This window comes from Ostrinia furnacalis, unplaced genomic scaffold (assembly GCF_004193835.3).
Source record: "Ostrinia furnacalis isolate ACB-3 unplaced genomic scaffold, ASM419383v2 OfSCF1955, whole genome shotgun sequence".
NCBI lineage: Eukaryota > Metazoa > Arthropoda > Insecta > Lepidoptera > Crambidae > Ostrinia > Ostrinia furnacalis.
In genome coordinates this window covers 333909-359587 of record NW_021132194.1, presented here as the reverse complement: position 1 = coordinate 359587, position 25679 = coordinate 333909, and the positions used below count along the sequence as shown (strand labels likewise).

Genomic DNA, 25679 nt, shown 5'->3' with positions numbered 1-25679 from the left:
TAAATGACCAATTTTAAGATAAATTAGCATAAGTACTACCAGGGTAATTTCGGTTTTAATTCGATTCGTTTTATTTAACTTGGTTTATTTGTATTTTACATGGGATAGATAATAGTTAATTGACACAATTTGACAATAATCCATGAATTTTACTTGGGGAATTTGGAATAATCAGTATCACGAAACAAGGTACCGTAATTATTGTTACTTTTTCCCAAGTTCGTGATATATAAAAGTATAGTGTTAGGTACTTGTATGACACAAATAACATCAAAGAAATCGACATATTTTTTAGTTTTTAATACTTACCTACCTAAGTAATAAATTAATTAATTTTTATGATGAGCCATTGGCGTATATGGGGTTATTTTCAGGGGGGGGGNTTGGTTATTTTTAAATAAAATGTCAAAGTCGTAAGAGCCTTAATATACCGAAGTAGGGGGCACTTACCTTAGGCGGTAATTACTTATTAGCAATTGTTTTTATATTATTAAAAGTAAACAATCAAATTGTTTCTTTACTTAAGTAATCATAATTTGAATTTTTAGCAGTGATAACTTATGATATTATTGTCATACAATAATAGATGAATCTGTTTCACAAGAGGTTGTTTTGTATTATAGCTCCTCGTCTGCAGACAGGTATAAGTTAAGTAGGCAGTCACACAAAATTAAACAACAGTAGAGATTCTTATTAAGGCATTATAATACTTGTCAGAAAAATTTCATACAATTTTCAAAAATATCCATTCCAAAAATACAGGAATTATTCACACTATGAAAATATCACAACATATAAATATGCCAAAACTGCTACAATAATAATTGTAAATATTTTAAAAATAAAGAACGGTTACGTTATAATTTTACATAATATTAACTTCACTCTACGGGTTCCTAAGGGCTTTTTTCTTTCATCTTACTGATTATAATGAGATAAGTAGTTACTCAAATTAAATGCAAACCATCGTAAACTGGAGAGATTCGGAAGGACGCCTGCAAACAACAAAGGAAGAGTTAGTAAACCTATCAGAGATTCATGAGAAGGATAAAATTTATTTATTTTACTTTAGATAAAAAATTCCCAGAATGATGAAACCGCACGTTTCTTATTACATTCTTACCCAGCACTTAGAAGAAATGCGTGGCGCTATCCAGTATTAATTGGTTTCAATAAGTTTTAAGTAGATTTTAGCTTGCTCATGCTTTTATTTTATCTTAACATATTGGAACAATATACTATCGGTATGAACTTCAACTGGGGAAAAAACATAACGACCACGCAGATGACATGACGTCATTGTTTTAATATAACAAGTCAATATGATTTGAGATTATTCTAGAAACTTGTAGGCACATCGACGTCCTATCTGTAATGTTTTTGTTTAGCCAGTCAGTAACGAGATAAATTATCTATGCCCTCTTGCTTGCCTGTATAACATAGATCGGTATATTTATTGAATGACAGAAACTGAAAGAATCAAGAGAAACCGCAAAAATAAAATTTTGCTACACTACGCTACGATTCACCTGCTGCTACGAATTCGTAGTATGCTACATGCTACGTGCTACGGACGTAGAACATAATTACGCTACGTGCTACGTTTGCTATAAGGTCATATTTTATTGTAACGTATTAAAACGCCAAAGCGTTATTATTGTGAATAGGCTAGTTGCCTAAAAAAACTTAATCCGACAAATAATCATCAAAAAATATTGGACACGTACATTTTTATTTTTCAATCAAACAAGTAATTAGAGTAATTACGAAGTTATGGTACGTTGAAGTTCCGCATGACGTCACACAATGCTACACTTTTAAGCACTCCATGACATCATGGGCCTTTTCTTTTGAACTTTGGCGCGCTTAATCTCTCAATTTTCATTAGTTTGATAAAGTGAAAAAACGTGTTGAGTATTTTTGATAAGTTAACTGAATGGACTAATTCCACCTTGCTTTTTTACCCAGTAAACATCCCTATTGGCTACGTACAAAGGTAATACTTTGTACGTAGTAAGCTACATTAACGCCGAGTCCGCACTAGGGTTTTATCCCGCAAGCGGTAAAGCGGTAACCGCGAGACCGCCGGAAACGTATACGCGGAAAAAAGTTGCAGTGCGGACGCTTGCATTAATTTACTTGGTTATAGAATCACGCGGTTAAAAACCGCGGCGGTTTAGCCGTAGTGCAGACACGGCCTAAGAGATTAGAGGTTTATTTTACTGTTTACCAACGAGGGATCTGTGTACGGAGGAGCACGTCAGTCCTGCTCCATGGGCTGGGGCGGCGGTGGCGGCGGCGGCACGGGGATGTTGTTGGCGGCCTGGTTCTCCACCAGCCCCAGCTGCTCCAGCATATCGTCGTTGTCTTCCATCAGGTGCACCTGCAGAAAAATAACCGTCGCAATAGTGGATTTCATAGAGCGGCAGAATTTAAAGGCGGCGAATTCAGCGCCAATTTTTTTTCTGTGGCAGTGGCGGATTTACCAAAGTATTAAATGAGGCTGGGTATAAGGTATGGCAGTAAATTCGGGAGCGAATCTTGCAATATTAAAAGGCACTCAGATAAATAATTATACCTATCGAATTGTAGAGGGTTACTTATTATACGTGTAAGTCTGCCAATGAGCCGGGCCTTCATGTAACTACTTACTACTAGCAAAAACTTGGAACCCCGAGTATAAGGAAGATGTATAAGGCGAAACATTTTTTGCTATTCATTAATACTATATTTTTATAGATATGATCGAATTTAGGTCTTCGGTACTCATTTGAGGTTATCTAAAAACTGATAAAAATTCAGAAAAATCTTGTAGTAACTAGACTGAGTGAAGTAGATCTGTTTAAATTGGGCTACATTGGTTTCGTTCTAAGTTTTTACTGGTAATATCTAGATTTAACCAAAATATGAGTATGATGTGGTCTTGTAGGATGTCATTAATTTTTTTTTTTACATTGTTCCTGTTATGGGATCGTCTGCACTAGAGGGCGCGCCGTGGGCGCTTGGGTCTCGGCGTCTGCGTGTTACTGTGATCCTCCTCCACTTTGAATGAGGCCTAAATGCTTCGTCATCTAGTGGAACTATCTACTGTTTAAGCCAAGTTTAAAAGAAGGGGAGGCGTACACTAACGTCAGGCAGCGCAGTTCGATGCTGCCCGTGGCGGGCGGTCTCAGACAACAGGATCTTTTGCCGCTTCTCCTCCATGAGCCGCTCGCGGTGCTTGTGGATGTAGTCGTAAACGTTCGGCAGGCCCATGATCACGCACGCCGACAGCGCCGACCGGTAGATGTTCATGTCTGTCGCTTCGTACCTTTCCGACCAATCGTACGTAAATTTAACCTCATTAGCATATTCGTAGCAAAGATGTTAGGTTAGAAATACTTAAATTAGTTTAAATGCTAGAGATATTGAGTAGGATAATCGATTATTACGATCAATTCTAATAAACCAAAAGCTAGAGGGAGTGAAATCATGTTATTACGGTGCGGCAAATTATGTGTGATCTCTTTTGTAACATAGCCGATAGCTATTGAATATGAGTACCTACCTAATCTTGAACCTTAGTAATATTGAAATAACTATTATACCACGTTTCATAAACAGTTGTTAGCGTTCTTTGACAGTAACTTTTAAATATTCGGCTCCAAAATATTGCATGAAATGAGTCATAAAGTCAAGTGATGTAACGTAACGTGCAAGCTTATTAATGGTGTAAATAAGGTGGCAGTTGACGCCTGGTTATCAGTAGCCAATTAACTTTTGATGCTGTTGTGGGAGCGTCCATTGATAAGAATGTGTTCGCGATAAGTCATTAAGTATTATCTGCTAACTTTGGATAAGTTAGTGCGTTGATATTTTGCTTTTTAAGTTAAATAATGAAATATTTTGCTTGGTCATTCTTACGCATTCATTGTTATTGTATTTTTGATCCAACGTGGTAAGAAATGTTTATATTTATCTTCATTAATAATAAAGCTAAAGAGCTTGTTTGTTGGAACACGCTAATCTCAGGAACTGACTACTGGTCCGATTTGAAAATTTATTTTTGTGCTGGATAGCCCATTTATTGAGGAAGGCTTTAATTTAAATAACATCACTCTACAGCCAATAGGGGCGGAACAGTAAAGAAATGTTGTAAAAACGGGAAATACAAACTATTTTCACGGAAATGAAGTCGCGGGCACAACAAGTACATGTATAAAAGTGAGCAACTCACCACTCATTAGTTTTTTCATCATAGCACTCCACATGATAAATCGTAGTGACGCCGTTGAAGCCGCCAATGGCAAATATCATGTCATCTATAACTTCTATAGCGAAATTACTGCGAGGGTTGTACATGTCAGGTACGGGGGACCAGGTATTTGTAGCCGGATCATACACTTCACCACTGCACATTCTTGAAATACCATTAAAACCACCTATCACGTAAATCTGTTGAAATTGAAAACACATCGCCAGCTTAGAATCTAAACTATTTATTTGTAAGAAAAGGCAATCCGATCTTTGGATTTTTGAAGATAACGAAGCCCACATCTAAGGTACATAAATAAAATCTACATATTATAATCATTAATCAATGAATCTACCTAAATACCTTGTTGTGGTATGCAATACAAGAAACACCGGATCGACGAGAGCGCATCGGTGCTAAGTTGGTCCATTGATTCGTGTCTGGATCATACACTTCGACGCTGTTCATGCATTCTTGTCCATTGAAGCCCCCCGTGATGTAGATTTTATCTGTGTCAGAAATATTTTTTGTTATTTGTCAGCTAACAATATTACAGAGTTAATTAAATTCATTAAAACTTACTATCGAGAGCTGCTGCGCTTGCATCTGACCGTTGCGCATTCATGGGTGCAACCAGTGACCACTGATTCGTTCGGTGGTTAAATCGCTCAGCCGTATTTTGACGATGGTGCCCATCATATCCACCCATCGCGTATATCGTTTCACCTAATACAGCCACTGATACATAACACCGACGTGCATTCATTGGAGCTACCTAGACAAACACATAATTAAAAAAACAAAATGGACTCTATTTGTTTTACTTAAAATGACATTACTCACCTCTCGCCAAGTCTTAGTAACAGCGTCAAAGCATCTACATGAATTGAAGTAATCCATTCCATCAAAGCCACCGATCACATAAATGCAGTACCCAAGGACTGCCGTGCCATGGTATGCTCTAGGTCCAGCTGGGTCCACTTCTTCAACCTTTTGTAATTTAAAATGAATTTGACATGGGTTCTCCAGAACCTTATACAATAAGTTAGTAAGAAAGTATTTACATTGCATACCTTTATCCAGCGATCAGCTCTTGTGTCGTAGGTTTCAATAAAAGCGGTAGGAGAACCTCCACTCCAACCCCCGATAGCGAACAGGACCTATAGAACAAATCTTGAGGAAATGTTCTCGTTTCTTTTTAACTATTGGTTAGCTAACTGAAATAAAATAAGTGATACCTCATGAGGGACTCTTGGTCGAGCAATCTCTGGCGTGGCCACTTCGCCGTCTCTTTGCGCGATCATCTCAAGGTCATACAAGAACTTTAGGGTCTCTATAATGATCGGACGTGAGCCCTCATTGCCAGTCACGTATGGATGATCTTTGACGTTTTCCAGAAAGAACTGTTAGAAGAAAGAATATTGTATTTTGTAGAGTTCCTATTATAGCATAAATTAAAAAAGTTAATAGATATTAGGGTCTAACTTGTGTATCGAGTAATCCAAGCCGTATGCTGCCCATCAGTTTGACGGTGTGCTGCCAACGGAGATCGGGGTCATAATTAACCCAGCGGAGCACGGCTTCCCAGACCACTTCCTCACTTTTCACATTGAGCTCGTCTTCGAGTATTATGGAATTGAGCTCATCTAGGGGTAGGTGTAGAAATTCATCACTTTGAGTTGCAACTGTGACGAAGTAGCGCAACAAGTACCGTCGAGCGTCAGCTTCAAGTTTGTAACAAAACACACGCCTGTAAAAGAAATGTATTCTTTTACACATCCTTCTTCTTTGTCAAGACTTAGTGATTTTATGGATACGTGCACGTTTGAAAAACGTTTGTTTGGTTTAATGACGGTAAAAATGAGAGATACCTGGCGAACATCATGATGCCAAGGCAGTTCTTCGGGCTGAGCGAGGTTCGGAGGTGGTCGCAGCACAGCTGTAGGACTCCCAGGAAGGCCAGGTAGTCGGCGGTCATCAGCAGCTCGTGCACGTTGGTGTCTGATACATCGATGCGCCGCAAGTACGCGTACTCGATCAGGAGCAGCAATATTTCAGAGCGCACTCCCGATATCAGCACGTCACTTTGCTCACGAGAATGAAGAGTTGTTGTAAATAGTGCCCTAAAAACACAATAAAATTCTAAATAAGTGCATTTGTAATTTACTTCTTTATGCCAATTTATCATCAAAAACTACTAAGAACTACGAAATTCATCTAAGTAGAACTCTACGAAACATACTTGTATAACTGTGTTACCACGATGCAGACTGTGTTGTAAAATGCACCTGCTCGTTAACAAGGACCTTAATATTTTAGATTTAAGGTTTAAAAATCGTTTACTTACAGGAAATATGGGCTGCAGGCAGAGAGTATGGCGCGGTGCACGGGGAAGGCGGCGCCGTCGTCCGCGCGCACGATGGCGTCGCACAGCAGCCGGCACTCGCGCAGCCGGTGCAGCGCCTGCATGGCCGCCACCGACATGCACCGCCCAGTCTCGCGACCCGCCGTCTGCGGACACAAGCTTGCCAGGAAACAACCTTAACTTCGAACTCCTCCTATGTTCATCTGATTAATTTCGTTGCGGGTCCAATGACAGTTTAACTTTCCCCAGGGACAAACTACACCTTCATTGGTTGGGTTTTTATTGGCGGTCAAGCTGTAGATCCTGGCTACACAGGAGTGTGAAGTGTGACGTGAAGTAACTAAACCTAGTTATACGTCCCACTAGGACTACTCGTGGNACTCGCGCAGCCGGTGCAGCGCCTGCATGGCCGCCACCGACATGCACCGCCCAGTCTCGCGACCCGCCGTCTGCGGACACAAGCTTGCCAGGAAACAACCTTAACTTCGAACTCCTCCTATGTTCTTCTGATTAATTTCGTTGCGGGTCCAATGACAGTTTAACTTTCCCCAGGAACAAACTTGACCTTCATTGGTTGGGTTTTTATTGGCGGTCAAGCTGTAGATCCTAGCTACACAGGAGTTGCAGCGGTGGGAACGAGAGGTGGGAATAATCCCGTTGCCAGGAAAGAGCAATATGAAGTAACTAAACCTAGTTATACGTCCCACTGGGACTACTCGTAGAGCCGGTGCAGCGCCTGCATGGCCGCCACCGACCATGCATCGCCCAGTCTCGCGACCCGCCGTCTGTGGACACAAGCTTGCCAAGAAAGAGCAAAGCGAAGTAAGCCAGTACATCCCAATGGGACTACACTCGTAGAGCCGGTGCAACGCCTGCTGCATCATAAGCTTGCCAAGAAAGAGCAACGCAATGTAAGTCAGTACGTCCCATTGGGAATCGATAACCTTGCATTAGAAGTTTAGCTGCAATGATTTAATTTATATGAATACGAATAATACCAACTATCCAATACATAGTTGTATTAATTAATCAAAAGGCAGAGGGAAGTAATTGAACGGTACGATTACATAATTACCTATTAGAGAGTTCAGAGGGTACGGATTGAGACTCTTTATGTATTTTTTTTACATAAACGTGCCTGGTCACGTGATGTAGGAGACTAGTGCACGCTTTCACGCCATGTAAGATGTCTGACTGAACTCATAGGTCATACTTTATGCGGTTAAAAGCGAACAGGATGTTGGTAGGTAAGTAGTTTTAGTACATTTAAATAACTAGGAACTTCATAATTAATGGAGTTACTTACTTTAGAGCCTCTACAAAATTATCAACAAATCTAAAAAGACCTTTCTAAACTTAAAAAAAAAAACGATTTGCCTAAGGTCTCACGGTCACCTTAACCTTTCTATACAGTGTGAGTCACGTTAAAGTGTACATATGAAAATAGATGAAACTAGACCTATTTTTATCGACAAAAAAGAGGTCAAAATTTTTTTGAGATTTTTTTTAAATTTTTTATAGAATTTTTTTTCTTCCGATTACTTATTGTAAAGAAAACGTAATAACTTTTAAACTAAGCGGTATATCCTGATAAAATAAAAACAGTAATAATGCTAAATAACAGGCGATACTAAAAAAATACATAAAATACACAAAAAATGCCAACAAATAATAAAAAATAAAACGTTTTGAAAAAAATCTGCTTAAAAATTCGTGTTTTTTTGGTTATTTGATAAATTTCTCCAAAAAATGCCCCTATAACAGGTGGTTTTTATTACTTTGTATTATTCTCTATTGTATTACCTTCGTAAAACCAAAAATCGCATGTCTCTATCCCTATCACAACATTTGCAATGATCGTTTGAACTAAGCCTCTCCGGGCGCGCCATTCAACGCTTCGTTAAGAACGAAACTGAAAATGGCTCTAGATTTGTAATTTTGATAAAGACAAGTTAGATTTCAAATAAAAACAAAAGATTTCGAAGTAAAATAAGCATTTTAGTTAAAATTAAAATTGTCTCTACCTGTAGCGGACAATAATGTTGTGGCCGGCCTTTGTTCAAACGATCACAGCAAATGTTGTGATAGGGATAGAGACATGCGATTTTTGGTTTTACAAAGATAATACGATAGAGAATAATACAAAGTAATAAAAACCACCTATTATATGGGCATTTTTTGGAGAAATTTATCAAATAACCAAAAAAACACGAATTTTTAAGCAGATTTTTTTCAAAAAGTATAATTTTTTATTATTTGTTGGCATTTTTTGTGTATTTTATGTATTTTTTTAGTATTGCCTGTTATTTAGCATTATTACTGTTTTTATTTTATCAGGATATACTGCTTAGTTTAAAAGTTATTACGTTTTCTTTACAATAAGTAATAGGAAGAAAAAAAATTCTATAAAAAATTAAAAAAAAATCTCAAAAAATTTTTGACCTCTTTTTTGTCGATAAAAATAGGTCTAGTTTCATCTATTTTCATATGTACACTTTAACGTGACTCACACTGTATTTATTTCACCTGCTAAAATCAAGGTCTTATAGAGACTAAGACCTACTTCAGGTAACTAATGACTTATATTTAACATTTTTGGAAAGTAATTTTTAAAAGATTTACTTAAAAAACAACAACTTTTTTCCTTGTCCAAAAAATGCAATGCAATGTCTACCTTGATGGTGTATTTAATTAAATTGTCGTATGATGCTAAAAATCACATTAATGTTGACCTCTTTTTTAAAGTAAAGTAAAAAGTCTTATTTGAGTTTATTGTATTGTTAGTATTGAGTATTCGCCTTTAAACAAAACAGTAGGTAGGTAGAGTCGTCGGCACTTTATACTGTATTTTTAGTTGGAAAATAGCACGAATTACAATCTGTACAAGGTGCTATAGTATTTAGCCTGATATGCTGTTGTCTTTACTACATACAGAAGATTAGATATCCGGGCTATCCTCCTCCAACAAGATAAACAATGTTCATTAACATAAATGATCCGAAAAATATTATTTCGTTAATTAAGTATGACGAACTCTAATAGTAATACAATCGTTATTAATCCACATTAGTAAGTTACACAAGTATTTAATAATCGAGAAATCGAATCAATATGTGACCTTAGATAACAATACACATTAATTTTAACTAAGTTTACGTTGATTCTACAAATTAGAAGAGAAGCTTACACGAAATCTTCCTCTGGTCTACATTCATTGCTGTGTAGGTATTATCTGTGGTTTGTTATTGTCGGAAGGGTCAGGCGGGTCCCGTAAGCGGTGCAATCTGGATATCGCTCATACTGCAAGCTGGTCGTATGCAGTCGAAGGTAGGTACTTACAGTGTTATTCGGGTCGTTTTCCATTTTAGACTTAACGCAAAGTCATCATTATAAATTGTCACGCGTTAAAATTCTTAAGTGCAAGATGAACGTGTCACGACACAATCGAGATTTAGCTCAATAAATTTATAAAAATAACCGTAAAAAATAACTCAAAACAGCAAAATCAAGTCATTTGATAAAACATTTTAGGTTAGCAAAAAAATGATATAAGAATGACAAGCATGTCAAACCTTTTTTTTCCAGATGACATTACTGTATAGCAGTATTTTCATTTTCAGCGTTTGCCTCGCTGAATCAAAACATTTGTTTACTTTTTCAGTGGATGACGGCCGCACTAAGCTCAAAAACGCTCTATTAAAAAGGTTTTAATTTAAAAAATGTATAGGGGATTCTGGAGTCTGGACTTTAAAAATAATCAATTCATTGTTAATTGATTGTGATCATTATGACCTAGGCTGACTATGATACTTTAGGTATGGTAGATANTATGTATGGCAGCAATTTATTACGTGACATATCTATATACAGGGTGTTTGGCGCATCGTGTGCCAAAATGATTTGGCAGATAGAATGGGTCATCTATATATATAAAAGAAAGTCGTGTTAGTTACTCCACTTATAACTCAAGAACGGCTGAACCGATTTAGCTGAAAATTGTCAGGGAGGTAGTTTAGAGCCAGGAGAAGGACATAGGATACTTTTTATCCCGTTCGAAATAAATAAAAAGTCTGCTTATTTATTGCCATTAAGGCGGAACAAAGTTCGCCGGGTCAGCTAGTTTTATATGTAGCTAGGGTACTGCGTTAGTGGTGGCAGTTCAATAATGGAACGAATTTTTCAACAGTGAGAGCACTAAGCAGTGCTCACCACAGATAAGGATAGATGCATGCNCATTTTTCTAGGACAACAGAGAAAAAAATGTTTTCTGAAAATCATAAATTATTAAATAATTCCTAAATTACTGCAGCAATAACCATTTATTTTTACATGAAGGTAGACGTTATAGTGATAGGTAAATTTATTTACAAAATTCTGACTTAATGTAATTTTTTTTGAAAATATGCTTCTAAAACAGTTTTTTTTATAAAATCACAAAATCGAATATTTCTTCGAAACTAAACAAATACAACTACTAGTTCCTTCATCAATTGTATACATAATAGTAATATCTAACGATTGAATTAATAAAACAGGGATGTCCGCTTCTAAGGCAAAATAAAAGACTGTGCGGTGTGCACTCACACAAATGCAATTCTCAGCTTAAGTTGAGAGGACTGTATTTCCGCGCAAAATTTTCCGTTCCGAAATACACTGTGACTGTAAAGTGTGACGTCAGTCCATTATAGGTACTGTCATACCCATTTTTCGAACCCCTTTTTTCGTACTACTGTTTTGAAATGAAATTAATATCATGGACAAAGTCTCTGTTCAACAAGATAAAATATTATTTGAATGTCGTGTTACTGGGAATTTTTAAATCTCCAAGCACGCTGTTATGTTTTTTTATCACATCGTCAAAGTACTGTATGTATGGCAGCAATTTATTACGTGACATATCTATATACAGGGTGTTTGGCGCATCGTGTGCCAAAATGATTTGGCAGATAGAATGGGTCATCTATATATATAAAAGAAAGTCGTGTTAGTTACTCCACTTATAACTCAAGAACGGCTGAACCGATTTAGCTGAAAATTGTCAGGGAGGTATTTTAGAGCCAGGAGAAGGACATAGGATACTTTTTATCCCGTTCGAAATTAAAAAAAAAGTCTGCTTATTTATTGCCATTAAGGCGGAACAAAGTTCGCCGGGTCAGCTAGTTTGCTGTGTGAACATGACCAGTACTGACCGAGCTGCAGCCGCTTGCTGAGGTAGTGGCTGACGGTGTCGAGCGGCGTGTTACACTTGAGCACGCGCTCGTCGTCCAGGAGCCCCAGAGACTCCAGTAGGGACTGCTGCTGTGTGAACATGACCANATGTCAATGAAGTTTTCAGTTACTGTTGCCATCAAAAGAAATTAGTACCATTAGTTTTCCGCAACATGGGGAGGGTTTTTATGTTCCTGGTCAGGCTATTACTTTTGCGTTCGGCACCACTTCCAAATTAAAATGTTTATTAAAACATGGTATCAGATGGAAATCGAGCATCTTTAATTATTTCTGAAGAAACCTCTCACAAATTCATTCATCCAGGCTAGGAAAAATAGTACAATAAAAATACAAAATACTTAAGATTGCATTTTATTAAGTTAAAAATAGAAAAATTATATCATTCATACATGTATAAATACTTAACTCTAATACGAGAAGTAGGTACCTACCTACTACACTAGTGCTTATGAATAATACGCAATAAAATCAAACATAAATATTTACAAATCTAAATACAAAAGTAAAGAATTTCAGTCTCTGAAACCTACTTATTTCAGTACCTAGTTTATTTGTCGACTTTTCCTGACAGTAAAAATTTTAAAACAAGATAACAAATTGTATTCATGAGTAAAACCTCATGAAGTTAGTAGAAAATCTCAAGATCAACGTTAATATTATTTAACAAATGCTAAATGTGGGCTGAAATCATCTGCATTTTGTTTTTTCTTCACGCTTGAATGCTACTTGACAGTTAATGTAATTTCAGGAAGTTTAGTTGAGTGGTGTAGAAGTCTCTCTAGCTGTAATGCCGTCGGCGCGCAGCCTCGACAGCAGCGACTTGTAAACGACGGGCGCGAATGGCAACACCACGCCTCGCTCCTGGATCTCTCCTGCACACGGAAAATATTTTTGTCAATTTATACTAAACACTTGAAAATTAGACGAAATTATTTTTGGCATTACTAATTGGAAATTCAAGTTCAAGTCATTATTTATGTATGTTAATTATTATTGCAGATTAAGAAGTCTGCTTGTAAAAAAAGAAATCCTTATTTGATACTGAAAATTTTGTACAGAAAAATGACACATGTTGTGGGTGAGTAAGTAAGAACCAAGACTTGGCCATTTCCAGTCAGTTTCAGTTCTATCTCTAGTTTAGATGAGAAACAATTGGTACATGTTATATTAATTTAAAAAACGTTCCGAAAGTACCACTATAAGTACACTACTTATCGCTTACTTTACCTACCTCNCCTACCCCTATAGAATCTAACACTGCAGCCAGTTAACTTCAAAAATCGTGCCCAAAACCCCACCAAGACGACAAGTCCACTTACCATCTAGCACCATCTTGGCAGCGATAGCGGTCGGCAGTCCGACCGTCCTGGCCATAGCGGTGTGCGAGGCGGGGTCGCCGCGCACCGTCATGGTGACTTCCCGCCGCTCCTTCTTGCCGTCGCTCCACGTCACGCCCACCTCGTGGCGGAGGACCACAAAGTCTGTCTCGTCTTTGTCTGGAGAAAGGGACATAAAATGTCTCTTCAAAGCCATCCATAACCTTTTCTACAGTTTAAGAGCTTTAAAAATAATATTTCTTCAGCTCTCTCTACTTCTAGCGAATAGTCGCTAAAAGAGATTTTTTCAAACAAGGACTTTTGCATAAAAAAATTTTGTGGTGAATTGCGAAGCCAGAAGAAATAAGGAAAGGTTATTTTAAAAGTATCATCGTAATAAAGCCAAATAAAAGCTTACAAAAACTTGGTCCTAAATTGGCGCCCAACGTGGTGCAACGATTGTTCGTGATCGTGACTGTCCCATGTGTGACTTTACTTTCAGCTTATTTAACCATAACAATAGAATAGTTAGTGTTTTTATATGTGAATAGCGGGTTCCATTGAAGTTGACGAGTCCTCAGCCCATCAGGACTGGCCGTGTGAACATGACCAGTACTGACCGAGCTGCAGCCGCTTGCTGAGGTAGTGGCTGACGGTGTCGAGCGGCGTGTTGCACTTGAGCACGCGCTCGTCGTCCAGGAGCCCCAGAGACTCCAGTAGGGACTGCTGCTGTGTGAACATGACCAGTACTGACCGAGCTGCAGTCGCTTGCTGAGGTAGTGGCTGACGGTGTCGAGCGGCGTGTTGCACTTGAGCACGCGCTCGTCGTCCAGGAGCCCCAGAGACTCCAGTAGGGACTGCTGCTGTGTGAACATGACCAGTACTGACCGAGCTGCAGTCGCTTGCTGAGGTAGTGGCTGACGGTGTCGAGCGGCGTGTTGCACTTGAGCACGCGCTCGTCGTCCAGGAGCCCCAGAGACTCCAGTAGGGACTGCTGCTGTGTGAACATGACCAGTACTGACCGAGCTGCAGTCGCTTGCTGAGGTAGTGGCTGACGGTGTCGAGCGGCGTGTTGCACTTGAGCACGCGCTCGTCGTCCAGGAGCCCCAGAGACTCCAGTAGGGACTGCTGCTGTGTGAACATGACCAGTACTGACCGAGCTGCAGTCGCTTGCTGAGGTAGTGGCTGACGGTGTCGAGCGGCGTGTTGCACTTGAGCACGCGCTCGTCGTCCAGGAGCCCCAGAGACTCCAGTAGGGACTGCTGCTGTGTGAACATGACCAGTACTGACCGAGCTGCAGTCGCTTGCTGAGGTAGTGGCTGACGGTGTCGAGCGGCGTGTTGCACTTGAGCACGCGCTCGTCGTCCAGGAGCCCCAGAGACTCCAGTAGGGACTGCTGCTGTGTGAACATGACCAGTACTGACCGAGCTGCAGTCGCTTGCTGAGGTAGTGGCTGACGGTGTCGAGCGGCGTGTTGCACTTGAGCACGCGCTCGTCGTCTAACAGGCCTAGAGACTCCAGCGCGTGCGAGCCGGCTGCGCAGGTTCTCATAGAAGATGATGAGTCCTCAGCCCAGTTGGAACTACCACTGTGAACATGACTGTACTGACCGAGCTGCAGCCGCTTGCTGAGGTAGTGGCTGACGGTGTCGAGCGGCGTGTTGCACTTAAGCACGNCTCCAGCGCCAGCCGGCTGCGCAGGTTCCGTAGAAGATGACGAGTCCTCAGCTCAGCAGGACTGCCGTGTGAACATGACTGTACTGACCGAGCTGCAGCCGCTTGCTGAGGTAGTGGCTGACGGTGTCGAGCGGCGTGTTGCACTTGAGCACGCGCTCGTCATCCAAAAGACCCAGTGATTCGAGCGCGTGCGCGCCGGCGGCTCCGATGCGCTCCGCCAGCCGGCTGCGCAGGTTCTCGTAGAAGATGGATGAGTCCATCAGGCCGAGTAGCTCGCAGGCAAACTGACGCTGGGTAAAGATTTATAAAATATGTGAGAGTAGCCTCGTCTATTTTTATATCTCAAAACTAATTTCGACGAATTTTGTAATAGAGAAAAAATAGGACTCTATTGATTCACGACTTTCTCGTTAAGAAGTCGTGTAAATGGAACCTGGAATTAGTCATTTTGCTACAAGATTTAAGGAATTTAAAGATTGTATGGGATGGGAAACCCAGAGATTGCGACCGCCAGGCAGCCAGTTAAACATATGACGGTATATGCAGCCAAGAGTGTTCATATATCTACCTGCTTAGTGCGCTTGAGGCCAGAAACTAGTTTTTGCTTTACCTATGTTAAAGTCAACTTACCCATGTTATTTTAGGTCCTTCGGGATGTAGAGATGGGTGAGGATTAGGATCGATCAATCCAAATAATTGCAATGCTTTCATTGTCTCAGCGAATCCTGTAAATTAATACCATATTAGTTAGTTATGGGGAAACAATCGTGCATCCCAATCAGTTTCGGTCACAATCATAATCTTCTTACCTTTATACCTAAGAGTGCCTCTGAACATAGTATGTGCATCTTCAACACCATAAAGTTTAGAGTATATTGTGCTATCTCTGTTGGGGAAGCCTTCAAACGCTAATCCTGGCAGGAAGTCCAGATCACGCGCTACTGACATCAGCTCACCGCCGCTTAGAACTTCAACGATCTAGACAAATATAATTATCTGTAATTCCTGTTGTAAAGAACTGAGTTTAAATATTTTTAGTTGCAAAATGTTTATATTTACCTGTCCTTTACTGAGGTACTTGGCTCCAGAGATTGTATTTAGAAGAACACCTCTAGGATTCCATGAGAATTTATACCTCAGAGCATTGTCGCTAAACTCAGGCGCCGGAAGACCTAAAATTTTACATATAAAAGTATTGTTTTGATTTTAATACCACGTTAAGTTGTGAAAGTTATCTATGTATGAGCAATATAATTACCTCCACAGTATGAGACGAAGGAGTCAATTCTTCCACCGTGGTTTTGGATGTCATGAATGCACTCCAGGGCCAGTAGATGATCAATACCCGGGTCCAATCCAACTTCGTTTAGTAACGTTATGTTAGCGTTTTTGGCACTGTAACAATAATTAGAAGGTGTAGTAAACCAAAATACACATCAGTTAAAATCGTAGTCAGTGTCAGGCTAGTGCTCTTGTTGATTCAAAAATTGGTATTGATTTGGATTGAGCATTTTTTGGGAATGTAGCCACAATTTTTTTTTATTTGGATAACACACAGCTTATATTTAGTTTAAACGCAGATAGCTTAAAAAACCACAATACACTTACGATTCGTGTAGCTCCTGGACCTCAGGGCGGACATAAGACGCCGTCACCATGTGGGCACCAGCACTAATGCAGGCCTTGGCCACCGCTCCGTGCAGGTCGTAAGGCAGCAGGGACACCACGAGACGAGCACGTGACGCGAACGACTTCAGGGCGTCCGCGTCGTTGGCTTCTAAATACTCGGATCGGACGCCGTAGCGCTCCGCTAGTGCGTCGGCTTCTTCCTTCACTTGGGATGCTGGGAAAAGTTTTAAGTATGTGAAGTTGCTGGAATTTTCGAAGGCTAGTGAGCTTTACATGTGTGGCTCACTACTGTTCGTTTTTCAATTAAGTTTTGATCAGAAAGTTAATATTCGTCTACTTATTATCTTTATGGTTTTGTTAGACATTACCAGCATTACACTATCATCATCTGCATGTACTACGTTACGTACACACACAAGTAAAGCTTCGTGATTTGCAAGAACTATACCTACGTTTGATCAACAAATTGAATACTATTTAAACTTGATGTTATGGTGACTCTACTACTCCACTCTACTCACCATAAGGCCTGGTTCAAACACGCGCGATAAACACGCGGTGTCTGGGTGAGGCACTGAGGCGATAACCGTGCGGAGACGGGTTTGATGCAAATGTACGAGAACTGCCAAAAACCGCGCGATTATCGCAGTGTCTGAACCAGGCCTAAGGGCGAGATTTTCCACTAAATCTGACAGTGTCAACAAAATGAAACGGAGCCGCGAGTTATTGTCTTAGAGATTCGTCCACAGCTCCGTGTCAGGCAAATTATGGTACCACTCTCTTTGAGTCCTACCCATTACCGTTTACCCATTGTATTGTAACCGTTTACTCCTACCTACTCTGCAAGAATTTGACTAATTAATTATAACTTGGAGTACATGTACTTACCTATTGTGACAGCGATATTTTTGTCCCGCGACAGGTACTCGACCACAGGGGCGGAGACCAGTCCACTGCCCAGGATCACCACGGGTGCCTGCTGCTCGCTGCCCTCCACCTTATGACGCGAACGACTGGAACCAAAATGAAGCAATAAGACAAGTCAGTCGCAGAAGTGTGACGAGGAGAGGCAGTGTCAACTCTGCAACCATAGATTCTCAGATAACTTGACTGAAAATTATTCGTCCTTTTGTAATATATAAGGTAGGTATTTCAAAGAAAGAAAGATTTTTTTTTTATGTATAGTGATTAAGTAACTAGTATTTACATATTAGGTGGTCGCTTTTTCAAAACTTGTTTAACTTAATCAGGCAATTAAAAATATTAATAAATCTGGAAATTAAGAAGACCACGTACCTCGCAGACATCCTTTGAATGAACTAACTATGTAACTACCAACTTACAAAGTCGTAATTTTATCACCTGAACTGTCTTCCAAACATGTGATTAGGTAGGACCAATAATCGTGTGTTTAGTAAGGTAAATAAGTAAATAACTACTGATACTCAAAATGTGCAAATAATACGATGTCACCAAAGATAGCGCGTAGGTAGGTCAAGTAATAATATAATGTTATCAGACGCCCTCGCCGATTTCTGTACCGACCGATAATAAATTACTTAACTTGCTAAAATTTCCAATCTTAATTATTAAATTATTAGTTTACTAGCTTTTGTCCGCGGATTCACCTGCGTGAAATTAATCATGTCGCGCGTGTCTCCCTAGAAAACCCGGGATAAACTATCCTATGATTTCCCTGAGTCTTAAACTATCTCTAAGTTCATCAAATTCTGTTTAAATAGCAGTTTTAGTAAAAAGTAGCAAAGTAACTTACGTGTTGGTCATTCGTAGATCATTGATGTACTCGAAAGGTGGAGTCAATTTTCCGTTGCTCGTTATAATAGCCTGAAAATGCAAATTAATAATATTTATTTTCATTTATCTATAAAAAAATACTATTTAATTATTACTACGCACATTTTCGTTGTTTGGTATGTGAATAATAATTCGGTATCTTAGATAAAACCCGCCTATTTGTCTTATTATTTATTGATAAAAACTTGATCACACATTATTTATCAAAATTGAAGATGGATTAAATTCAAATACCCATTTGTAATCTATAACGTGAAAAGCGATTTCGCGATTGTTCTAATAATATTAAGCAGGGTCTTCACGCAGTACCTATACAATTTCATATCTCTTCTGGGAACTTTGAATTAGGTATGGTTTGGTTTACCTACTTCATTATAATTATGTTGCTTTTAAAGGTCTTGACCTTCTGAACTAAAAAAGGCTAAATAATTGTCATCATTATAATTTACACGAGCAAAACCAACCTTAATTAACATTATGAGCTAGAATATAAAATTTTATATTCTTAATTAAGTCTAAAGTCTCTATTTTTCTTACCCCTTGCACAACAGGTGAAAAGTCGTGCTTATCCAAAGGTTTGGTGGCGTCCGACTTCATGATATCCTCTGCGTACGGGAACAACAGGTCTCCGAAGAAATCCGTGGACTCACGAGGCAATTGGGTCGGCATGTTGTCAATAGAGCACACCAGTACTCCTGGACCCTTGAAACTGAGAGAGACAGACGTTTTGAAAGAAGTCCTCGATGTGATGAATGAGTGAAGAAATGTTGAAAATGTTTCACGAAGAAATAGAGAGCGGAAAATAGCTAATTATGAGACCTCGAAGGTTTTCCCCGATAATTATAATTAATTTCAATAAATGTCTGTTTAGACATGATAATTATAATTAATTTAGNATCGATAAATAGATGAGCGAGATCAAACGCGAAGATCAAGATCAAACGCGATAAAGGACTGTTGTGAACGCCCTCTGCCCCAACTAGGGGACATAGGACCTTAATTCAAGTTAGTCAAGATGCAGTAAAGTAACTCTGCAACACTTCTGAAATATTTACACTTATCGGTGTAGAACCTAACATTGCATTCATATTTTCGGACCTTCATACCTTTTTGTGTCCTTGTTCCTGTCAGCATCATAGAGGCAGAACGGCGTGTCAATGGTGGTGCACTCATTCATGAACTCGATGGAGCCACCGGGGTCTGCCGAGATGTCGCAGATTGCCAGCATTCTGCAAGAGGATTGTCATTAGTTCAAGTTCAGTTCCAATGTTTGAAAGGTTTGAAAATAAGCAACTAACAAAAAGTTTTCACGGCGCACTGTAACTTTTCGGCTACGTCAAGTGCGGGTGGTAGACGGACTTAACTATTATGTGTCATATACGGCTATGCCAGCTAGTATTTTTCAAAATGATTCATAGTCTCTCAGGTACAAACACTTCAACATCCATCCGAAGACAGTTCGTGGATTACCTATGGGGTAGAGCCGGCGCGCCGAAACTCTTACCACCATCACCAAATCCTCCCGTAAGGATGTTCCAATAGCTCTTTATGATCCACCATAACTTCGCCATCGGGTTGGACGTTTCTGATAGATACCTATGGGGCAGTGCCGGCGCGCCAATGCTCTTCGGCAGCCATGGCGTGTGTGATGGCACCAACAGGTGCTTAGCATCAGGGATCGTCAGCAGCTTCGGGCTGTCCACCGCCCAGTAGATACAGTTCACCAGCACCGAAGTAAACGGCGCAATCTGAAGGTTAAAGTTATTTGTCAAAATGTTGACCGATAAATTTTCGATTAGATATTTATTCGGAAGGGTGTGTCGGACTCGCGATGATATTGATAGCAAAATTGATAGTTAATCTTTCATTTTAATATTAAGCCGTTCACGTAAATACCTATTGAATCAAATGACGTATGCTACCTGCCTACTTCTGTTTGCGGCATGATCAAAACATCAGTAGGTGCCTACTACCCAATAAAACTAATTTACCTACGAGTACGAGTATAACATTAGAAATCGTAGTATAATAAAAGTCTAAATTATGCTTTAATCTTACGGCAAGTAGATAGTTACCATGTCACCTAAAGTGAGTTAGAAATTAAAATGTACGAAGGAATTAAGCACCCCTGAGGACAATATGGAATTGTATTGTCTTCTAAGCAACATCTAACATCCAGTACCACCAAGGCACAGACCTTACCTTCTGCGCAAATATAGAGATGTATCTTTCTGGGTGCTCCTCATACTCCTGGTGATCGTAGCCGCCCCCATTCTTCCGCACCAAGTGGTCTCGCCGACGCACTTCGCAGCCGTAAATTTTGTTTGGACCTTCACAACATTAACAATGTTAATGAATTGATAAACAATGCTTTGTTGATAACTCCTTTCCTGTTCTGATAACATACCCGATCTCTCCCGTTTTCGAAGTTTTGATTGTTTTAAAGAACTGGTTACGAATTTACTAATTATATTGTTTACATTTAATTTGTATGTATTTGCGATTACGGGCATGTCTGTTGTCAATTGTAAACGGAAATTAAATTAACAAATTAGGAATCCGATTTTGCCCTACTCATCCTCTACAGAATAACGAATCTAACCAGCTCAATTCGAGGCCTTTATAATATTCGCATCGCAGCATGTGTGACCATGCATAGCTTCAACTTACTTCCATGTTCTGCTACTTTTCTCAACATTTCCGGAGGTACATATTCGTAGGGTAGTTCTTGGAAAATTTCTTGACTTCCCTAAAATTAAAATAAAACAACAATAAAGAGAGGAACAAATACACAGCTAGTGCATAGTGATAATTTATTGAAATACTCACCTGTGAAACATTCCCAGATCCAGTGAAGACAAAAGTGAGAGGTCCAAGAGATTTGGGCATCATTCCAAGAGCTACTTCGTAGCCGGCGTCGCGAATGGCTTGTCGCGCCATGCTAGAGTTGCGGTAGTTGTGAGCTGGCCCTATGTGCTGCATAAAACAAAACACACTTGTAGCTACTGATCCAATATTCTTGTTTTAAAACACATACTAACCTACCTATGGGAACCTACTGAGTTTACTGACTATGGCCCCCGCTGAACAAAGCCTCTAGCTAGGTAGCCATTCAAAGGCTTCATTAAATCTAGAGTAACTATGAGGAATAAAAATGCTAATTAAGCTAGGCTCTTTGAAACTCTACATCAATGGATTGTATAATTGATTTTACTGTTCTCTACCATTGCACAGTTACGAATGACAACATTTAAACATATCTACGTTTCGTGATATCGCTTCAGCCAAAATGACGTCCCCTGCTAGACAAGGGCCCCAAAGGAATTTCATAATGACTTGTCTTGCGCTACCCGCAGCCAGGTATAGATCGTTTATCTAACGTATAGAATCTATACTTGCCGCTACCTTCACCAGTTTCATGAATGCTTACCATAAAAGGAGTGTGGTGTCCAAGTGCCAGCAGCCTCAACCCAAGACCGTGGAGGATATTGATCATGCCGGCCACACCAGCGTACTTGCCAAACGCTACCACGCGATTTCCTTCGTTGTCCATCAACTTTTCGTAGTCGACTAGACGAATGTTCTGAAAATATTCTAAAGATGTTATACTAATGTGGAAGGTCTCTAAAATAAAAAATGCTGATCTGAGCCCCGTCGCACAATAATTGTTTCTAGCAAACATGGCGGCCCCTTACCCACGTGTATGAAAACGCAGCCGCTATCATCAAAATATTCAAGCGGAGAATTTCATATTAGAAAGAAAAGGAACGCTCTATAATACCTTAGCAAGGATGGCGTCCAACATGGGCATGTTGGCCTCTTGAGCCTTTATGGTGTGGGAGAAGAAGCAGTAGGTCTTGTTGGGTATGAGCAAATCGATGGGGGTCTGCTTCACGCCGAAGATCACACTCGCCTCGCTGATGTCCTCCTGTACATCTGCGCCCGCGTTTATGTACGACTGAAAGCACACAAGTAATGAAGAACGGAGTACGTTCGTTCGTTCGTTCGTTTCAGCCGAAAGACGTCCACGGAGTACGTATTTTCCCAAAATTAAAAAAAGTAGCATAACACGTTGTACTTATGCCACGCGGCTCACTCGTGAGTCTCGAACAATAAAATTTCTATCGTGTCTATCTATAAGTAGTGTCTCGGTACGGTAGTCATGATGACTTAATAGCAGTTTTTCTCTATCTATGAAAGTAATTCTTGTACTGATTCAAAAATTCGAGAGCTAAAGTTAGGACCTCGGTTATCGGGAAAGCAATGTTTTGCCGTTTACCTGCATAGGATAGGCGCGTCGATTTGAAGGCTGCACTATAACTTTGACTCCTTGCCGCACGAATTTGTTTACATTTGAAGGTGAAAATGGGGCTCTTCGTTCCCATACTGACTGATCTTCTCTCCGTATAGCTATGACTCGTTGAGACTGCAAAAAACATCAAAAATTAGTTACGTAAAAAGTGTCCCACTTTTTATTTTAGCGATATTTTGTATTTTATAATAACGGGCACATAATGGGCGGCAGTCTTTATTCGTCCAAGGCGGCAGTGTGTGGTGGAGTGGCTGAGATGATGCCAATAGTTTCCCGGGGTTTTCAAAATTCGGTTTCAAAAAATTTGGCTTCAAAAGCTAAGGAGTCGAAAATTTCAATTCAAAAAACATTAGCTTTTTAAAAATTAGGTTAAAGAACGTTTAGGTTTTCGAAAATTTTCTAATTAAGTAGATTCAACATAAGTTATCTATGTTTTCTAAGAATCTGGTTTTCTTTCATAAAATATGGTTAGGTTTTCGAAATTAGGTTTTCAAGTTAAATTACGAATGGATACCTAGGTTTTCCAAAAACTACGTTCATTTAAAGAAAGTTCGGGAAATTAGGTAGGTATTAGATGATTAGGTTTTTGAAGTTAAGAGTTAGGTTTAAAAATGTTGGGTTTTCGAAAAAAAAATTATACAAACATAGGTAGATTAGGTTTTTGAAATTTTGGGTATACCTACTACCTACAAACGTTCAATTTAATGAACGTTTAATTTTGAGAAAAGTTAAGTTTTCGATATTCTTCAAAAGAATAGGTTTTCGAATTTAGTTTTCCAAAAGTTATGTTTTCGAATAAATATGGTTTTTCGAAGAATTATACCGCAAGTAGGTAAGTATTAGAATTTTTTTTCGGGAAAATTAGGTTTTCCAGGAATTTGGTTTTTAACAGGTTTTCGCAGATAGGTTTTCGAAGGTTATGTTATCCAACGAAAAGTTAATTTGGTTTTCAAAGTACGAGCACTACAGAAAAAAGAAATTTAAAATTATTCTTTAAACGCGCCCTAACGAGGAAGCTCTTGGCCTGTATCTCACCTGAAGTGCCTTCTAATATTTTAAAATCTGACAAATATTAGGTAATGACTTGCGAGTACGTAGGTATTTATGTAGTGGTAAGTACTTATTTTGAGTTACGGATACCGATTTCTGCAATTTCAAATTCCCAGTACGTTTTATTATCAAAATACCTACTTAGGTACTATATACAGGGTGTTAGGTAAATGGGTANCTAATGCCAACTTCATGAATTTTGGTAAGTAGTTTCTCATGGGAGATATGGTCGAATGCTTTCGACAAATCAAGAAACAGTGCAGTAGTCAACTTATCGTCATTCACACTATTTAAAACATGATGCATTAGCGAAAAAATTGCTGTAGAAGTTGATTTCAATTTTTGAAAGCCGTACTGTTCACTGTTGATTAAATTGTATTTGGTTATGAAGTTTGTGAGTCTATCAATGGGTACATGAGCCGACACTAGCCCATGTTAACATGGTCATATAAATGGTATGGTGAAGTCAGAAAATTGATATCTTCATTTTTATTATTTTAATTTTCATACAAATCGGATTTTATAAAATTTATTTTGTATGAAAATTAAAAAAATTAAAATGATGATATCAAATTTCTGACTTCACTATACCATTTATATGATCATGTTAAAATGGGCTAGTGTCGGCTCATATGCCCATTTACCTAACACCCTGTATAACATCATTTAAAAAACAAACACGTAAAGACGATTGTTAAATCAAAGTGCTGAAAGTTACCTAGTTCCATCAGGCATCGGTATAAATTAGTGCCATGTTCATTTGTTCGACACGCTCTATCATTAAATTGATGTCAGTGGTTAAGGTAACATAATAATAAACATTGATATCAAAACAAATCGGCAACTGTTACCGACCAATTTCCATCGTAACAGCTATCGGATTAGCGGCGGCAAAATGATAAAGTTTATTGTTGCTTTGGCAAACATTAACTTCCTGTAAATGGCAAGGTCGGTTGAAATGTTTTCGCATTTCAATAAAATAAAAACTTTAATGAAAAACAAGTTACGTTGATAACAATAAATTTTCTTTGATTAAGAATCTTCGTCCGATTTTTATCGCAACACCCCTTTTTGTCGATTGATAAATAAATACGTAATAAGTAAGAAATAAATATTTCATACGACTTAGAATGAATCAGAATATTAATTATCAAACTTGACTTGGTTGCCTGAATTTGGCAGACTTTTATTAACTTGACTGTGTTAGCAATATCGTTATAATTAACTAATGTAAAGCTCAAGGTCGCACCTGAAACCTGCTATACTAAACAGATTCAGGAGTTTCAGGAGTTCGACAACGAAAACTAAGCTGTACCTACCTGAATTTTCTATTTATAAAAGCTTTTTTTGTAGATTTAGATTAATAAAGTGGTATGGTTAATTACCTATACCGTTCCCAGGTGCTTCACTCTTGCCGTCATTGTACCTACTAAGTACGTAACGTGTGCGGCAACGACATGGACAGAAAGTTATGCTTTCTGATCTGAAGTACGTAAAGTAAGTTTTAACTCAGCAAATAAATCAAATATAATATTATACTGAGGTTTTAGTTACTTGTTTACTTTTTCGTTCAAAGCTTTGACAATTAACTATTTAAATTCAGTAAGGACTGAGTATAAAAGACGACTCAATAAAAGTTTAGTTTTAGTAAAGTAGGTTTCCTAGTTCTCTCTGTACATAACTTGTAGAATATTATAATCTTATTGAATTAATTTTGTTAAAAAGGTGTAGGTTATTAAAATATGTATAAGCTCCTATGTTCAAAATATATAATTAACGCTTAATCAATAAAAACAAAGCCGGCTTACCTTTGCTGATGAATAATAAACTATTTGCTTCACGAATTGACTCTTCGGTCGAAGAGTCGACGATTTTAGTAACATTTTAATGAATTATTTAAACTGTGAGACTAATTATACAAAAATTGATAAGCACTCGGACCATGCGCCTCGCGCGAAGTTCTCTCGTAATCTGGTGCTGTAGCTTCATGCCCAAACGAAGCTTCTTTGAGAAAACAAAATCAACATGACGTTTATCAATTCAATGATAGTGA

The 25679-nt window shown here is 38.9% G+C and overlaps 2 protein-coding genes across 4 annotated transcripts; both read right to left on the bottom strand.

The window, feature by feature from the left end:
* Positions 1–410: 410 nt before the first annotated feature.
* klhl10 (kelch-like protein 10) lies at positions 411–6867 on the bottom strand. The gene is made up of 13 exons (XM_028306477.1): positions 6862–6867; positions 6582–6745; positions 6106–6357; positions 5720–5984; positions 5473–5637; positions 5308–5394; positions 5078–5224; positions 4817–5009; positions 4598–4743; positions 4217–4434; positions 3130–3310; positions 2231–2383; positions 411–995 (listed from the first exon to the last, which is right to left on the bottom strand). Exons 1-12 carry the CDS (start codon positions 6865–6867, stop codon positions 2261–2263), a joined length of 1947 nt encoding a protein of 648 aa, XP_028162278.1. The 3' UTR covers positions 411–995; positions 2231–2260.
* Positions 6868–12199: 5332 nt separating this feature from the next.
* On the bottom strand, positions 12200–25624 carry LKRSDH (lysine ketoglutarate reductase/saccharopine dehydrogenase). 3 transcript variants are annotated; one of them, XM_028306434.1, is made up of 21 exons: positions 25435–25624; positions 22544–22690; positions 22046–22222; positions 21695–21847; positions 21094–21240; positions 20935–21013; positions 20467–20594; positions 19861–20012; positions 19371–19493; positions 18802–18973; positions 18224–18294; positions 17338–17462; positions 16429–16663; positions 16079–16215; positions 15880–15992; positions 15630–15798; positions 15451–15545; positions 15004–15110; positions 13765–14663; positions 13148–13324; positions 12200–12700 (listed from the first exon to the last, which is right to left on the bottom strand). In XM_028306434.1, the coding sequence occupies exons 1-21, from the start codon at positions 25507–25509 to the stop codon at positions 12582–12584; spliced, it is 3600 nt and encodes a 1199-aa protein (XP_028162235.1). In that variant the 5' UTR covers positions 25510–25624; the 3' UTR covers positions 12200–12581. The 3 variants fall into 3 exon arrangements, with proteins under 3 accessions (XP_028162235.1, XP_028162236.1, XP_028162237.1); XM_028306435.1 differs by having other exon boundaries at positions 13765–14673; positions 15014–15110; XM_028306436.1 differs by lacking the exon at positions 13765–14663 and having other exon boundaries at positions 12203–12700; positions 14909–15110; positions 25435–25617.
* Between the last annotated feature and the right edge of the window lie 55 nt (positions 25625–25679).

Bases quoted from the DNA above. Each gene is read 5' to 3' on its own strand.
- klhl10 (XM_028306477.1), bottom strand. The intron at 6,358-6,581 runs GTAAGTAAACGA...TTGTGTTTTTAG, and splicing joins GCCTGCAGCCCATATTTCCT to GGCACTATTTACAACAACTC. The intron at 5,225-5,307 runs GTATGCAATGTA...AAATTACAAAAG, and splicing joins GAGCTGATCGCTGGATAAAG to GTTGAAGAAGTGGACCCAGC.
- LKRSDH (XM_028306434.1), bottom strand. From the start codon at position 25,509: ATGTTACTAAAATCGTCGACTCTTCGACCGAAGAGTCAATTCGTGAAG. The intron at 21,241-21,694 runs GTAAGCATTCAT...TGTTTTATGCAG, and splicing joins GACACCACACTCCTTTTATG to CACATAGGGCCAGCTCACAA. The intron at 20,595-20,934 runs GTAAGTTGAAGC...AATGTTGTGAAG, and splicing joins AAAAGTAGCAGAACATGGAA to GTCCAAACAAAATTTACGGC.